Source organism: Salmo trutta, chromosome 19, assembly GCF_901001165.1.
Source record: "Salmo trutta chromosome 19, fSalTru1.1, whole genome shotgun sequence".
NCBI classification, from domain to species: Eukaryota; Metazoa; Chordata; class Actinopteri; order Salmoniformes; family Salmonidae; genus Salmo; species Salmo trutta.
The window spans coordinates 44,065,841-44,082,161 of record NC_042975.1 but is presented as its reverse complement, the minus strand read 5'-3'; the positions used below and the strand labels follow the sequence as shown (position 1 = coordinate 44,082,161).

Sequence of the window (16,321 nt, the reverse complement as noted above, 5' to 3'; positions counted from 1 at the left end):
GGGAAAGCAGTGGTATGGAGGAAGAAAGATATACAGGAAAGATAGGAGAGGGGTAAGAATGAAATATTTGATTGGGGAATTCTGGGAGCTCAGTCCCATCAACGGGATACCCCTGGGAAGCATAACCACAACCCTGCTGCTGCACACACACCACACACACACAAACCCACGCACACACACACAAACACACGCACACACACACAAACACACGCACACTGCATATATCAAACACAGCAGCAGCAGTTCCAGGGAGTGGCTGGATTCTTTGGAGGGGGTCTGCTGAGGGTAGCAGAGGGGGAGCTTGCTGCCCATTGCAGAGTCGGCAGTGTACCGCTAGCAGACCTCTAGTAAACTCCACGGAAGGAATTCATCCTGGCACTGTCAGACCGAGACACTGATACTGATAACTGCTCATGCACATGGAGTCACAGAGCTACACTACTACAGTATATTGCACAAGTAGCAATAAGTGTTACAGTGTAAGTCTGAAGAGTGGAAATGCTTACTACCACACTCACATGATGTGGACCACAATGTGGTAATCAGGTTAGTGGGTGCTGCTTAGCATATTCTATATCTTTTTTTACTCTATGCTTATTGCCTTGGAGAAATCAAGCAATCCAAATCAGGGTAGAGGAAACAAAAAAAAATCCCATTCTTGCTCAGTGTATCTGCATTGACCCCTCCCTTCATCTCTCTCACTCCCTTTCTCCCACTCATTCCACTTCTCCCTCTTAATTCACCTCTCTCCCTCTCTTTTCTTAGCGTCAGTTTGATGGAGTATCTTTTCATTTATTTGGTTCTCAGCAACAGCCTATCCCACACGCTTATGCACACTTACTATCCTAGTGTCTGGTGTCTAGTGTTTTGTGTCTAGTGTGTGAAAGAGACCCTGCCTATAGCTGCTGATACCCTGGATTTTTAAGATCGTTCAATTTGAGGTAAGAGATGACCACAGGCTTCACCCCGTTTGTTAGAGACCCCAGAATCCTGCATTCATTGGATGAGATAATTAATGTTTTATTGTTTGATAGATCTTATGGGCCGATGGGGACTTGCTGTTTATTTGTGTTAAGCATTGTAATTGCTTTTGGTTGCAATTGTTTCATTGGAACAGATAATTTACCCCATTTCAACTGCAATCTGTGTGATTTAAGAATGTATTCTCAGGCATTCTGACTGTATTGTGTGTGAAGTATCTATACCTTAAAAGGGCCATGGCTTGGTATCACGTTGAGCATTAAAGCCACTTAACTTCAGTATCTCAAGGATGACATGTTCACACGAGAGTAAGGTACTACATATGTTCATGTACGGTTATGTTAAAATGGAGATTGTAATTAAGAACAATTAAAAGTAAACCTTGTTAAAAGTTTCAAATTATTATTTGGTGGCACTGAAAAGGCCTTTCGACATCTTTGGTAATTGTATAGAAATGTGACTGTCACCCTAATAAGGAAGATGTCAGCTAATGCACATGGCCAAAGGGTTGAAGGGCAGTTATTTTGATCTGTGTACATGTGCAAAATAGCTGCACGTAAGGATGCAGGCTTGTCTGTCTGTGCATTTGTTTGTGTATCCTGAGCAGCTGCTGAATTTGTTTGGCTGGGTAGTGTACATTTCACTGTGTGGGTGACAGACAGCCTATTGGTCTCAGGTTGAATCAGGGCCAGAGGAGCTGCTGACTGCAAAAGCAATGTTACATCTAAAATGAGAAGGAGAGATAGCACAGATGTAATATATTACAAACACACAAATACAATACGTACTGTAGGAAAGGCTTACTACTGCACAATTTCAGTAAAGAAAGTCAGACAGAAGAAAAATATTGCAACTAAATGACACCTACATGTAACTGTACAGTATTAGTGTGCCCCTGGGGTCTTTAACCTGGGCTGACTAGAAATCTAAATGACTAATTTTAATGACTAATTGACCCAACCATTCACCATTAGAGGCGGCTTGGGAATCAGGTTGACGTTTATTGTCATGAATCTTGCCCTGGAAACAGAACTGAGTGTTTTCAGCTAGATGGGTCAGCTACAAATTCAAAATCAGCTATATGGTAAAAATGAATGAAAACAAAAATGTGCTTTTTGATCTAGATTTAGGCTAGGGTTATGTTTAAAATCTGATTTGATGACTTTGTGGCTGTGCCAGCTAGTGACCACTCTGCAGAGCCGCCTCTAGGGCAGGATTCATGACAATAAATACCAATGTGCTCTTGGGAAGGACATTACACTAAATCAACTCTGTCACGTCAGGGTCCTAAGAGTCATGGGGTATTCCTTCTTCACACAGTCTGCTAATAGTGTGGCATGCCTGGTAGAGAACAATATTTCTCCCCTGTGTTAATGGGCAGACATAGCTCCCACACACACACACACACACACACACCTACTTCATGCTCTACCCCACCCTGTTGACGCACACCTCTATTTGTCTTTTTAATGTTTATTGAATGTGCATTTTGTACATTTGTGTATCTTCCCCGTCCACCCTTACAGCGGCTTGATGTTCTTTTCTCTCCTCAATGTGATCCATTAGAGATGGAGCAGATGCATCTTTCATACAGGGTTTTGGTTGACAGCAAGCACCTACACGGGTGTCTTGTTGCAGCGCATTGTCTGTCGTCGGCAACGTTATGTTCACAACGAAGAGCACAATGTACCAGTGGAAGCCCATGTTTTCATTGGCAAACAGTAATGTAGGGAATCTCTTTCATCAATGGAGAACATACAATGAACTATTCTGAACAGGCAATTGTTGTGTTTGTAGTTTGATGATCTAACCTTTAATATGATCTTTGTAATGTTGTCATGGATGAATTGGGAATCTCTTCAGTGCCTGTCAGTCCAGTTACATAATGTTTATTTTGTTCGACACCAGGCTCTGAGTTTAACGGCCACCCCCAGCGGCTACGGGTCCAAAGACTCCATCATCAGGCGCAGCTGGAAGAGGCAGAAAGACAAGTAGAGAGAGAGGTAACCGAGTGGTGAAGAGGAATGGGGTGGATAGTAATGATCATTTACGCAGACACATCTCTGGTAGAGTTCATGTCCATTCCTGGTTTGAATGTATACTACCTCCCTGACGCCACCCGAACAACACTAGGTTTGTCAGGTTCCTTCCTGCTTATTAGACAGTATACAGTAGCCTATACATGTAGTGTAACCATTAGCAACATGTTTATAGGTTTCCGGTCAGTAATATGGTAGGGGATTCAGTCTGCATTATGTTTCGTTTCCCGGTTAATAATTACCTTGCAGTTAAGCTAATGTGGATCTGTTTCCATGAGGTCGCTGTGTTGTCTGTTCTGCAGCTGGGCTCCAGAGCGCACCAGCACTGGCAGCGGGGGGAAGGAGCGTTCTTCTCTGGGGCTGAGCGAAGGTGCGAGCATGCGCTGCTCCACCCTCCTATGTATCCTGGCGGGGGTGCTGCTGTACCTAGTGCTGGGGGCCGTGGTGTTCCAGGCCCTGGAGGCTCCTCGTGAGCAGGACCAGCACACGCAGCTGCAGGACACACGTAGATCGTTCCTGGAGAACTACACCTGCGTCAGCCCAGACATCCTGCAAGCTCTCATAGAGGTACACTACACTAAGAGAACAAATAGATTCATATGACGGGGATATCAGGCTTTCAGGTAGTCATTCCCTCTCACTTTAACTCACTTCCTGACCTGACTATGTCTCCCATCCCAGGAAGTGGCAGATGCCGTGGGAGCGGGGGTGGATCCTAACAGCAACTCCTCTACTTTCACCAGCCAATGGGACTTGGCTAGTGCCTTTTTCTTCTCTGGGACCATCATCACCACCATCGGTAGGTCAGCAGCCTGATCTCCCCTATGTTTACTCGATTGTGACACACTGACTCTACCTATCCCAATCCTAAAGCTCTACAACCCATCATCCTCAGGTTTTGGGAACATCTCCCCGAAGACGGAATGGGGGCAGCTGTTCTGTATCTTCTATGCCCTGGTGGGGATCCCTCTGTTTGGTATCCTGCTGGCTGGAGTTGGAGACCATCTGGGGACTGGGCTGAGGAAGGCCATCCTCAAAATAGAGTTCATCTTAGCGGTGAGACACTCAACAGTAGCTGTTTGGCTGAACGTGTTTCCTCTGTCTTTTTCAGTCTATCAGTATTTCAGTCTCTTAATTTCTTTCATTCCTCTTTTTCATGTTTTCCTCTCTCTCCCTCAGAAATGGAAGGTGAGTCCTACTATTGTTCGTGTCATCTCAGCTGTCCTCTCCATCCTGTTGGGGGTAGCCATTTTTGTTGCTGTGCCAACACTGGTGTTTCAGGAGGTGGAGAAATGGACTCTCCTGGAGGCTTCCTACTTTGTTGTCATCACCCTGACTACAGTGGGCTTTGGAGACTATGTTGCAGGTACTTTCACCACTGCATTTTGGGATTGGGTCAAGGAATCTGTCTCAAAAGGTCAAAACTCTCTTTTCATTGTTGAAACTTTCTTTTCATTGTTGAAACTCTCTTTCATTGTTGAAACTCTTTTCATTGTTGAAACTTTCATTGTTGAAACTCTCTTTCATTGTTGAAACTCTCTTTTCATTGTTGAAACTCTCTTCATTGTTGAAACTCTCTTTTCATTGTTGAAACTCTCTTCATTGTTGAAACTCTCTTTCATTGTTGAAACTCTTTTCATTGTTGAAACTCTCTTTTCATTGTTGAAACTCTCTTTTCATTGTTGAAACTCTCTTCATTGTTGAAACTCTCTTTCATTGTTGAAACTCTTTTCATTGTTGAAACTCTCTTCATTGTTGACTCTCTTTCATTGTTGAAACTCTCTTTTCATTGTTGAAACTCTCTTTCATTGTTGAAACTCTCTTCATTGTTGAAACTCTCTTTTCATTGTTGAAACTCTCTTTTCATTGTTGAAACTCTCTTCATTGTTAAAACTCTTTTCATTTCACAGACACATACATGCCTGCTTCTCCAGATGTAGTTCCCACTGTTTTTATTTTAATTTAACCTTTATTTAACTAGGCAAGTCAGTGTTAGGGCACTAAACAGTCCAGTCAGGAGTGATAAAATACAGTCAGTCAACAAGCTGGACATTTAATTCATTAAATTATTCACAATCGTCCTACGACAGTTGAATTATTAATTGGCTCATCTGTGTGGTTTCATTGCCCCTAGAGTTTTCAGGCAGCGCAGTCTGTAATGTTCATTCTTGTGAGATTAACAGCACGTCTTTCACATGTAAACTAACCTGTAGATGTGTAAAGTTGCTGATTCTCCATTGTCTACACTTATAAACCCCTATCTATCCCTACCCTGTTGTTTATCTCTGTCAGGTGATAGCGGAGATGGTGGTAAAGACCACTGGTACAAGCCCTTGGTGTGGTTCTGGATCCTGCTGGGCCTGGCCTACTTTGCCTCTATCCTGTCCATGATTGCAAACTGGCTTCGGGTCCTGTCCAAGAAGACCAGGGCTGAGGTGGGGGGCCGGAATGGGAGAGTACAACCTTAAAGCAAATGGGCTGCACTATACATTTGATGTCACCTACAGCCACCTGTTTTCTTCTATGAGCCTCCCTTCCTCTCTTATCAACTCTCCTTTTTCTGTTGTGACTTTTATTAAATGCACTTTAAATAAATTGTGACTTCATTTGATCTCTTTCCTCTCTCTCTTCCCAGATGGAGGAGCTCAGAGCCCGTACCACTGACTGGGGTCAGAACATCCAGAACATGTCCGTGGACTTCCGCATGCCAGACGACCCCTTCAAACGACGCAGGCGAAAGCATCGCCATGGTCCTCGCAGCCGGGGCCATGGGGCGGGTCATGTGTCTGGGACCAGGGCCCCTGGGGAGGGGGACAGGGTGACGGGGAATGGCCAGCTGAACAGCCAATCAGAGACTGGGTCGTCCTCATACTCTTACTCCTCCAACGATTCCGAGTCGGGGTCAGGGTCTGAGACAGGGTCAGAGGCCACGCAGTCGGAGCGGGTAGTAGAGGGTAAAGAGAAGGATGTCGATAAGGAGAACGCCTTCCCAGAAGCCCTGTATTCCCAGCCTCTGGACTACTTTGGAGAGAACCTGGCATACATTGATGAGTCCTCAGATGCAGTGAGTGGGAAATTACATTTGGATCCCCTATTGGATCCAGCACAGCCCGTCTCTGCACGCTCACGGAAGCCCAAGAGGAGACGGCCCGGAAGACCACCCCCAGAGAAGATCCCCAAAATCAGCCCTACCAAGCCTGAGAAGAAAGAGCCAAATGGAGACATACCCCCTGAAAATCCCCCGCCCCCTCCACCAAAGGATGGATGAACCAAATGCTCAAGCGTGAGTTTGTATGTCAGGTAAATGAACAGGAAGTCTACTGGTAGCAGCCAAACTCTCCCCTTGGAGAGTTTAACGATCTGACTAACCGGGGGGGGGTGTTTCCAGAGCATGTTGAAAGTGGATGGAAGGGAAGAAAAAGAAGAAGTGTTGTGAGAAGAACTGAACCTGATCGATTATGTTTTATTCACGGCACTGTTCATGTTTTATGAAACATAGTTTGAGTGTATGTATGTCGTATATGCCTGATTCTAATATGGAGTGGGCCTTGATGTAATAGTAGAGTGACTTATTCAAATAATTCTAACAAAACTTAATCACCATCACTGCACTGACCTGAGGTTGCCTTGGTAGGGTTTTAATCATGTTTTAAGTGCCCCTCTCACCCATGTTTGTTTGAGCGCTCCCTACTGGGCAATCATGGAACTGCACAGCCCTGTTTCCTCTGGATAGAATCAGCAGTGAAGTACACCAACACAAAGGGTTTCTAACTCTGAATCAATCCCTATTGCTTTTGTCTTTACGGAAAAAAAGGCCTTACGACAATGACTCTACCATGATGAATTTGCCCCAAATGTCTGCAGACCAAACTTTTGTAAACAAAGCTTTTGGTCTATAATAGGAAAATTCAAGGCAGGAGTAAATCCTGTCTCTGCCAATAACCACATCAGGTCTTGCCTAAGTATTACAGTACTGACTTTATTCATGTGTGCACTGTGTACAGCATATGCCATTGTATAAATTGTTTTGAGTATTATTCTTCAAATGTATTGCACAAAACTGTCATGTAAAATAAACAACTTTTAAAAAATATATTTTAATATTATTTTGTGTGTGCATGCGTGCGTGAGAGATTTTCCGGCATTTTTATTATTTTCCTGAGGAAGACAAATAACAACAGTCATTGAGAATGATATTGCAGACATCCATCTTCTCTCAGTTCCTCAGTTAACTAACTACATACGTGAAATGAGAAAAACATATATTATGTCTTAGCAACCATTTGCACTCATGAACACTTAAAGGGGCAATCTGCAGTTGAAACAATAGCCAAGGGGACCTTCCCGCCTCTGTTTTTGGCAAAAAACAGAGATGCTTGGACAAAACAGAGATGCTTGTTCTAGGTCCCAAGAAACAAAGAGATCTTCTGTTGAATCTGACAATTAATCTGGATGGTTGTACAGTCGTCTCAAATAAAACTGTGAAGGACCTCTGCGTTACTCTGGACCCTGATCTCTCTTTTGAAGAACATATCAAGACTGTTTCAAGGACAGCTTTTTTCCATCTACGTAACATTGCAAAAATCTGAAACTTTCTGTCCAAAAATGACGCAGAAAAATTGATCCAAGCCTTTGTTACTTCTAGGTTAGACTACTGCAATGTTCTACTTTCCGGCTACCCGGATAAAGCACTAAATAAACTTCAGTTAGTGCTAAATACGGCTGCTAGAATCCTGACTAGAACCAAAAAAATTGATCATATTACTCCAGTGCTAGCTTCCCCACACTGGCTTCCTGTTAAGGCAAGGGCTGATTTCAAGGTTTTACTGCTAACCTACAAAGCATTACATGGGCTTGCTCCTACCTATCTTTCCGATTTGGTCCTGCCGTACATACCTACACGTACGCTACGGTCACAAGACGCAGGCCTCCTAATTGTTCCTAGAATTTCTAAGCAAACAGCTGGAGGCAGGGCTTTCTCCTATAGAGCTCCATTTTTATGGAATAGTCTGCCTACCCATGTGAGAGACGCAGACTCAGTCTCAACCTTTAAGTCTTTACTGAAGACACATCTCTTCAGTAGGTCCTATGATTAAGTGTAGTCAGGCCCAGGGGTGTGAAGGTGAATGGAAAGGCTGGAGCAACGAACCGCCCTTGCTGTCTCTGCCTGGCCGGTTTCCCCTCTTTCCACTGGGATTCTCTGCCTCTACCCCTATTACGGGGGCTGAGTCACTGGCTTACTGGTGTTCTTCCATGCTGTCCCTGGGAGGGGTGCGTCACTTGAGTGGGTTGAGTCACTGACGTGGTCTTCCTGTCTGGGTTGGAACCCCCCCTTGGGTTGTGCCGTGGCGGAGATCTTTGTGGGCTATACTCGGCCTTGTCCCGGGATGGTATGTTGGTGCTTGGAGACATCCCTCTAGTGGTGTGGAGGCTGAGCTTTGGCAAAGTGGGTGGGGTTATATCCTACCTGTTTGGCCCTGTCCGGGGGTTTCATCGGATGGGGCCACAATGTCTCCTGACCCCTCCTGTCTCAGCCTCCAGTATTGATGCTGCAGTAGTTTATGTGTTGGGGGCTAGGGTCAGTCTCACATCTGGAGTATTTCTCTTGTCTTTTCCGGTGTCCTGTGTGAATTTAAATATGCTCTCTCTAATTCTCTCTTTCTCTCTTTCTTTCTTTCTCTCTCTCGGAGGACCTGAGCCCTAGGACCATGCCTCAGGACTACCTGGCTTGATGACTCCTTGCTGTCCCCAGTTCACCTGGCTGTGCTGCTGCTCCAGTTCCAACTGTTCTGCCTGCAGCTATGGAACCATGACCTGTTCACCGGACGTGCTACCTGTCCCAGACCTGCTGTCCCAGACCTGCTGGAACCCTGACCTGTTCACCGGACGTGCTACCTGTCCCAGACCTGCTGTTTTCAACTCTCTAGAGACAGCAGGAGCAGTAGAGATACTCTCAAAGATCGGCTATGAAAAAGCCAACTGACACTTACTCTTGTGTTACTGACTTGTTGCACCCTCGACAACTACTATGATTATTATTATTTGACCATGCTGGTCATTTATGAACATTTGAACATCTTGGCCATGTGCTGTTATAATCTCCACCCGGCACAGCCAGAAGAGGACTGGCCACCCCTCATAGCCTGGTTCCTCTCTAGGTTTCTTCCTAGGTTTTGGCCTTTCTAGGGAGTTTTTCCTAGCCACCGTGCTTCTACACCTGCATTGCTTGCTGTTTGGGGTTTTAGGCTGGGTTTCTGTACAGCACTTTGATAAATCATCTGATGTAAGAAGGGCTATATAAATAAATTTGATTTGATTTGGATTTGGATGGGCCTGGAGAAATGTGAGCACTCTCAAATGTATAGACAGAGCTAAGAATGCAAGGACTGACCATCCGAAATATCAAAATTCTAGTTTTCAGCATGTTTTGAGGATATACTATGTTTACATTTACAATGTTCACAAACATTGGAGTAAAATAAGCTTATATTTTGGATTATGATGGGGTATGACAGTTGAATGAAGCTCATGAGGCATTTATAAGTATATTCTTCAAGAATCAATGGGTACATATCATTCATTTCTATGTCCAAAAATGTATGCAACAGGAAATTCAAATTGGGAAGTAAATTGTAAAGAAGATATACATAATTTATCAGACCCCATGTAGTTCATACTCACTGCACTGATATACTGTAGGTTGTTGATCCTCTGGATGTCAGACATATCCTGCCTCTGTCCTATGTTCACAGAGGAGTCAGGAATGAGAAGGGTGTTTTTTTCCCCTTTCTCAATTGAGAAGGCAGTCCTAAAATAGAAAAGAGACAAAGTTGATGTGTACAAAACCTTCAGACATTAACCATTCAAACCCTCTCCCTGGCTCAGACTTAAAAGACAAACTTTGTGACTTCTTACAGCTGAGGTAACCCCCAACCTCAACCTGACCTTACTGTCCAGGGATAGAGGACAATTCCCACCTCTGTTGTTAGGGGTCTTTCTGGAACTCTCTCCAGGCCTGAGCTTGATCAGCTAATTAAAGGCTCTACTAGCGAGCAGCAGAACCCCCACTTTGACTGTGCTTTAGTTGTTCCCAAGAAGGCAGGTTGGGGTCTCTGTAAACTCCTGTCCTCCACTACAACTCACAACCGGACCTCTCACCCATGGACCCTTCTGTCCACCACTCTGGACTTCCCAACTGGTGTTAGTGCATCACTGACCATAAAACCACTATTCACCTTCGATTTCCTTCTTGCACTGTTGTGTGTGCGTGTCTGTCCTGTGTGATGTGGCAATAAACTTGTCACCTTGAGGAATATATTCCCAATTGATCTTGACATACTGGTCTCTGTCGCTCCTGGCGTGTTCGTGGTAGAAGCCCAGTGCGTGGAGGAGCTCATGAGGAATGATGCCGTGGTAGACACAGCCGTACACATCCAGAGAAAGCTCCTGTTATCCTCCATTTCTCCCCAGCAGAGACCAGCGTCTACAAGGGGAGCGAGATCCATTTTGGAGCTCAATAGCATGCTGCAGTCGAGCCTTAGACTGAACGGTTTTTACATCAGTGTACAGCTGGGTTTTGACCTGCACAAGTGGCTCTCAACTCACCCAGTTTTACTTTGAATGTCGATGTAGTCTGACTGGCCACTCCAGGTAACGCAGCGAATGCAGGTTCTAGTGTGAAATGATTTCATGGCCATCAATAATAGCCTTTTCAGAGTCATGTGCGATGAAGAACATCTGTCTCACTTATGTTATTACATCATAACTTCAGGTTATATGTGTTCATGCCTTAACGCGCTTTATAAATACAACTAAATAATGATTTTCCCTTACAGATGTAATAGTCTATGACAGGGGTAGGCAACCCTGGTCCTGGAATGCCGCAGGGGATTCGTTTTTTTTGCTTTAACAGACCTGGAAGAGGTGTGTTGAATTTGGGCATTCACTGAACTGATCAATTAGCTCAGGTGGTCAGGTGGGGAGCCTAGTTGGAACAAAATCCTGCAGTACCTGCAGCACTCCAGGAACAGGGTTTCCTACCACTGGTCTATGATATATGGCACATCCTCCAGTCCAGATGAGGATTTGCTCCATCTGAAGTAGTTCCTCCTGTCCCAAAACGTCATCACGTTTCCGGTCCATCTCCCTCCATTAGCATGTGGCTCATCCCTTGGTGCAAAGAGTTGAGTAGATCACATAACGAAGATATGGCTTGTAGATGCTATCTTAATCAGATACTGACTTGTTAGCTTATGAGTAAATCATATTCGTTTGCCTCAAGGATCTGTGTAGTGATGTCTAATGCGTTTCATTTTTCAGTCGTGACATCTGAACAGGGGTATACGGTTATATATGGCAGCTGAGTCACCGCAGTATTTCAATCTTTCTTGCTAGTTCAGCATTGCATCTAGTGTTTGTAATTTGGACCAATCATATGTAAATGTTCAATATACAGTAGACTTGATTGTTATATAGCACCGAACAGTATGGTACATTTAGAGTGAAGACTTCCTCAATGTGCCATTCCTGGAGGGGAGACAATCTCAGAGTGAGTGAGGGATTCTGAACACAAGAGTGAGTTGAGAGTTAAGATAGGAGCTCAGCAGTGCTGAAGGTTCCAGCTCTTACCAGGGGAGAGTGGGCCTGGGAGAGGCCCAGCAGCAGGGTCGAGATGGCGAAGACGAGGCTCTGGTCCATGTTCCCTCAGTGTGTGGAGATGCTCAGAGAGGATCAGGTGTAAGCAGGTGTGTGAGATAGACGATAGATTTTATACAACCACACAGGGAGTGGGCTTTGGGCCTAAAACAAGCCTTTCAGTAGAGGGATAACTGCAGTAACCTCACTTATCCATTCAGTCACTGACTCAGGATACTTTAGGACAGTGTTTCCCAACTCCAGTCCTCGAGTACCCTCAACATCACACATTGTTGTTGTAGCCCCGGACAAACACACCTGATTCAACTCATTGAGGGCCTGATGATTAGTTGACAAGGTGAATCAGATGTGCTAGGCTGCTGCTGTTGGGGGTACCGCTGTTGGGGATACTGCTGCTGGGGATACTGCTGCTGGGGGTACTGCTGCTTGGGGTACTGCTGCTGGGGGTACTGCTGTTGGGGGTACTGCTGCTGGGGGTACTGCTGTTGGGGGTACTGCTGCTGGGGGTACTGCTGCTGGGGGTACTGCTGCTGGAGGTACTGCTGTTGGGGCTGCTGCTGTTGGGGGTACTGCTGCTGGGGGTACTGCTGCTGGGGGTACTGCTGCTGGGGCTGCTGCTGCTGGGGGTACTGCTGCTGGGGGTACTGCTGCTGGGGCTGCTGCTGTTGGGGCTGCTGCTGCTGGGGGTACTGCTGCTGGGGGTACTGCTGCTGGGGGTACTGCTGCTGGGGGTACTGCTGTTGGGGGTACTGCTGCTGGGGCTGCTGCTGTTGGGGGTACTGCTGCTGTTGGGGGTACTGCTGCTGGGGGTACTGCTGCTGGGGGTACTGCTGCTGGAGGTACTGCTGCTGGGGGTACTGCTGCTGGGGGTACTGCTGCTGGGGCTGCTGCTGTTGGGGGTACTGCTGCTGTTGGGGGTACTGCTGCTGTTGGGGGTACTGCTGCTGGGGGTACTGCTGCTGGGGGTACTGCTGCTGGGGCTGCTGCTGTTGGGGGTACTGCTGCTGGGGGTACTGCTGCTGGGGGTACTGCTGCTGGGGCTGCTGCTGTTGGGGTACTGCTGCTGGGGGTACTGCTGCTGGGGGTACTGCTGCTGGGGCTGCTGCTGCTGGGGGTACTGCTGCTGGGGCTGCTGCTGCTGGGGGTACTGCTGCTGGGGATGCTGCTGCTGGGGCTGCTGCTCCTGGGGGTACTGCTGTTGGGGGTACTGTTGCTGGGGGTACTGCTGCTGGGGCTGCTGCTGTTGGGGTACTGCTGCTGGGGGTACTGCTGCTGGGGGTACTGCTGCTGGGACTGCTGCTGGGGGTACTGCTGCTGGGGGTACTGCTGCTGGGGCTGCTGCAGTTGGGGGTACTGGAGGACACCACCTTGGGAAACACTACTTTAGGATGTATAGTTCTATAAGGACAGGTTGTGGAGTTGTGATAGCTATGTTTTTCTTGAATAGTCTTTAGATGTAATTCATCAGATTACAAACACTAGGCATCTACAATTTCTAAGTAAAGTTGGACATTTAGGAGTAGGAAGTTGGCAAAGCTTTCATTCAGACATTAAAATATTACTTAAAGAAGACACAGCTAATGTGTAGAATCCATTAGTAAATGAACTAAGTGCTGAATATTTTACCTGAATTACGTGCATTAAACATATTAACATAAATCTGAACTGTAAAGCAGCACTTTACTGATTAAAACACCCTAGTCTAGGATTGTAATGTTAGTGTTGGTGAGAGTCATCTTTCCATAGAGGGGTGATAATTGTTTGTACTAATTATTTGTAGGCCAAACCGTTCTACAGACGGTTTAGTGAGAAGACTGATTTTCAGGATGTCACCTTTCACTGCATTCGCATAATAATACAAATCCCCATAATAATCCGTCAATTTAAGCTAGAGATATCTGTTCCTTTGCATTGGATGTGTCTCAATCCACAGCATCTGCCGATGGAGCACTTTCACACCTGTGGTGAAAGATAACAGAGCTAGAGAGTGTTTGTCAGACCATGAGGCAAATAATTGTTTTATATATTTTTGATAGGCTACTTCAAGGGGTCTAAAATTACAAATCAAATAGCAAAATTATCCTTAGTATGACTTTCTTAAAACAATTCCATATAGCTTAGTAGAATCTCCCGTGTTAGACAGGGCTTAGACTGTAATGGGTTAATGGTCCAAACGGTCCAGTTTTCAGCAAGGGAGTACATTGTGGATGTACTGTAACACCCTCCCTATATAAACAATTCCTTCTTTTAACAGTACCACTTTACATTACGGTATAGATAATAAACTATAGATAATATGTAGTTTATTATCGTTAACAACCCGTTTATTGTAAGAGATTTAGCCACAACCTACATTCTTCGTATAGAAAAGAGTTGTAAATAATGTGTTGAAAATCCCTTTCTATAGCTTAATCATGCATCTGACACACTGGGTGTACTGTAGACCCAAAATTTCCTAAGTAATGTTTCACTGTTTCGTAAATAATGTCCTAATATTTTAGTAAATGGCCTTTGTTTTTATCATATCAAAAGTCCCTTTAGAAATGATGAACCAACCTTATTTTATAGGCTAATGCGCTAAATTAAAACTTTGCCCTGACCTGCACCAGAATTGAATTAGCTGCTATCCGAATCTATTCGGTATTCTGGTCTAAAGGTTGCCGACGTGTGGGATATTAGGCTCCACCAAAATGACTGATGAACTCTCGGACTTCGTGGTGGCTCTGATAAACCGTTGAGCCTGCATGCGCAGTAAAGTCTGTGACCTTGCGCTCGACAACACGAACGTAGACGTCACCTCAGACAGGCTGGCACATATATTGGCAATGTAATCAAGATACCACCAGAGAGCGCTGCAATATTAATCAAATCGAATCAAATCAAATTGTATTACTCACATGCGGCGAATACAACAGGTGTACCTTACAGTGAAATGCTTACTTATGAGCCCCTAACCAACAATGCAGTAAAAAAATAAAATAATAATACGAATAAGAACTAAAAGTAACAAGTAATTAAGGAGCAGCAGTAAAATAACAATAGCGAGACTATTTACAGGGGGGTACTGGCAATGTGCGGGTGCACCGATTAGTCGAGGTAATTGCGGTAATATGTACATGTAGGTAGAGTTATTAAAGTGACTACAACTAATAAATACTACAACTAATAAATGCAGCAATTCAGATTCCCCTGACTTTGAAAATCTAAAAATAAATGATCAAATATGTCGGTCTTCTTTTGAAATATATACCATTGATGTAGTTAAAATTGTTGGCACTCAAAATCAATGCTGACTGTAAATTGTGCAATGGTGACAGGTGACAGCAGGTGTCATCTTCCACAATGATCCAATAATAACTAAGACATGTCATGTGACATGCCATGTAAGAGTTATGTGTGTTTGGCTATTGGATGACTAAAATTAAGATTATGCTTTCTCCATCTCGACAGGACAGGGTTGTCTCCTATAGAGAGGTTTTCTGTCTTCAGAGACGCGATGGCATGGAGGAATGGGAATCCTAGGATTGTAATGTTCTGCTTTCCGGTTGAACATTTCCTCAGGCAACAAGGCCTTTTTCAAAACTTGATCACTTTGAGGGTCTCTCTCTTTCACCCGTTTCCCCATTTTAACTATGACCCCTTTCCCCATTTGTTCAGTTCACTCTTGGTTATTTAACCTTAAATGGACAAGAAAAGGCTGAAGACACCCTGCCAATTAAATCAGTAAATAATGAAAGTCCTTTATATCTCTGCACTGGCCTATAACCATTTAGCAGCAGACCCCCAAACACTGACCCACAAAAGCCTCCCTTGGCTATACAATCTCAGGAAAAAGGCTTCCAAAAGGCTTCTTCAGCTGTCACCATAGGAGAAAACTGTTTGGTTCCTGGGAGAACCCTTTTTAGTTCCACATATAATCATTTTGGGTTCCATGTAGAATCCTCTGTGGAAAGGGTCCTACATGGAACCCAAAAGGGATCTTCAAAGGGTTATTCTATTAGGTTCTAGATCGCACCTTGTTTTCTACAAGCGTAGGGGGTGGGGGGGATTAAAAGTATTGACAACAATTGGATGACTGAGCTACAGTAATAAGACACATGAGGTTGACTTAAACATCATGCATCCCTTTTCCAATGTAGCACATGAGGAGTCCATGTATGACCTTGAATCCAAGGTCAGTGGTTTTTTCAATGACATGGGAACACTGTTGCCATCATCCTAAATCTTTCTGCAGTGTCTATAGGTTAACAAAATATCGTCCAAACATACCATATAGGCAACCGTAGTGCTTCTAACACATGAATGTACATTATTATAACGTAATTATTTTATGATTGATGGGTTTGATTAAAACATATTTAATGTCAAATAGGCCTATGTGTTATGATAGGAGACTACCACATATGGTGTTCCTCGTGGTAAGCTATTTTAACAAATACTACTCAATAATTCCAGTTTTCAACTGATCTGTGTTTTAAAAGGAATTTTCCGAGACAGGGGTTTGGCGAAACCATTGCACGAGCCCAGGGAGAACGCGCACCCCTCTCCCTTCCTCTCTGGATGCCAGCTGTTATGGTCATGTTACCAAGCGGATTCGAGACTCCGGTTCTAGCTCTTCTCATCTCCTCACAGTCATCCACTGACCC

At 44.7% G+C, this 16,321-nt stretch overlaps 2 protein-coding genes and 1 pseudogene across 5 annotated transcripts; 1 reads left to right on the top strand and 2 right to left on the bottom strand.

Moving 5' to 3' along the window:
• Positions 1–273: 273 nt before the first annotated feature.
• Positions 274–7,113, top strand: LOC115154680 (potassium channel subfamily K member 4). Of its 4 annotated transcripts, none has more exons than XM_029701160.1 (8): positions 274–546; positions 2,890–2,984; positions 3,323–3,587; positions 3,702–3,819; positions 3,916–4,076; positions 4,200–4,386; positions 5,313–5,455; positions 5,656–7,113. In XM_029701160.1, exons 3-8 carry the CDS (start codon positions 3,399–3,401, stop codon positions 6,286–6,288), a joined length of 1,431 nt encoding a protein of 476 aa, XP_029557020.1. In that variant the 5' UTR covers positions 274–546; positions 2,890–2,984; positions 3,323–3,398; the 3' UTR covers positions 6,289–7,113. The 4 variants fall into 4 exon arrangements, with proteins under 4 accessions (XP_029557020.1, XP_029557019.1, XP_029557021.1 ...); XM_029701159.1 differs by lacking the exon at positions 274–546 and adding an exon at positions 650–941; XM_029701161.1 differs by lacking the exon at positions 274–546 and having other exon boundaries at positions 2,203–2,984.
• Positions 7,114–9,597: 2,484 nt separating this feature from the next.
• LOC115153763 (high choriolytic enzyme 1-like) lies at positions 9,598–11,746 on the bottom strand (annotated as a pseudogene).
• Positions 11,747–12,000: 254 nt separating this feature from the next.
• On the bottom strand, positions 12,001–15,300 carry LOC115153762 (putative protein TPRXL). The gene is made up of 4 exons (XM_029699342.1): positions 15,289–15,300; positions 12,824–13,028; positions 12,597–12,735; positions 12,001–12,412 (listed from the first exon to the last, which is right to left on the bottom strand). Exons 1-4 carry the CDS (start codon positions 15,298–15,300, stop codon positions 12,001–12,003), a joined length of 768 nt encoding a protein of 255 aa, XP_029555202.1.
• Positions 15,301–16,321: the final 1,021 nt, after the last annotated feature.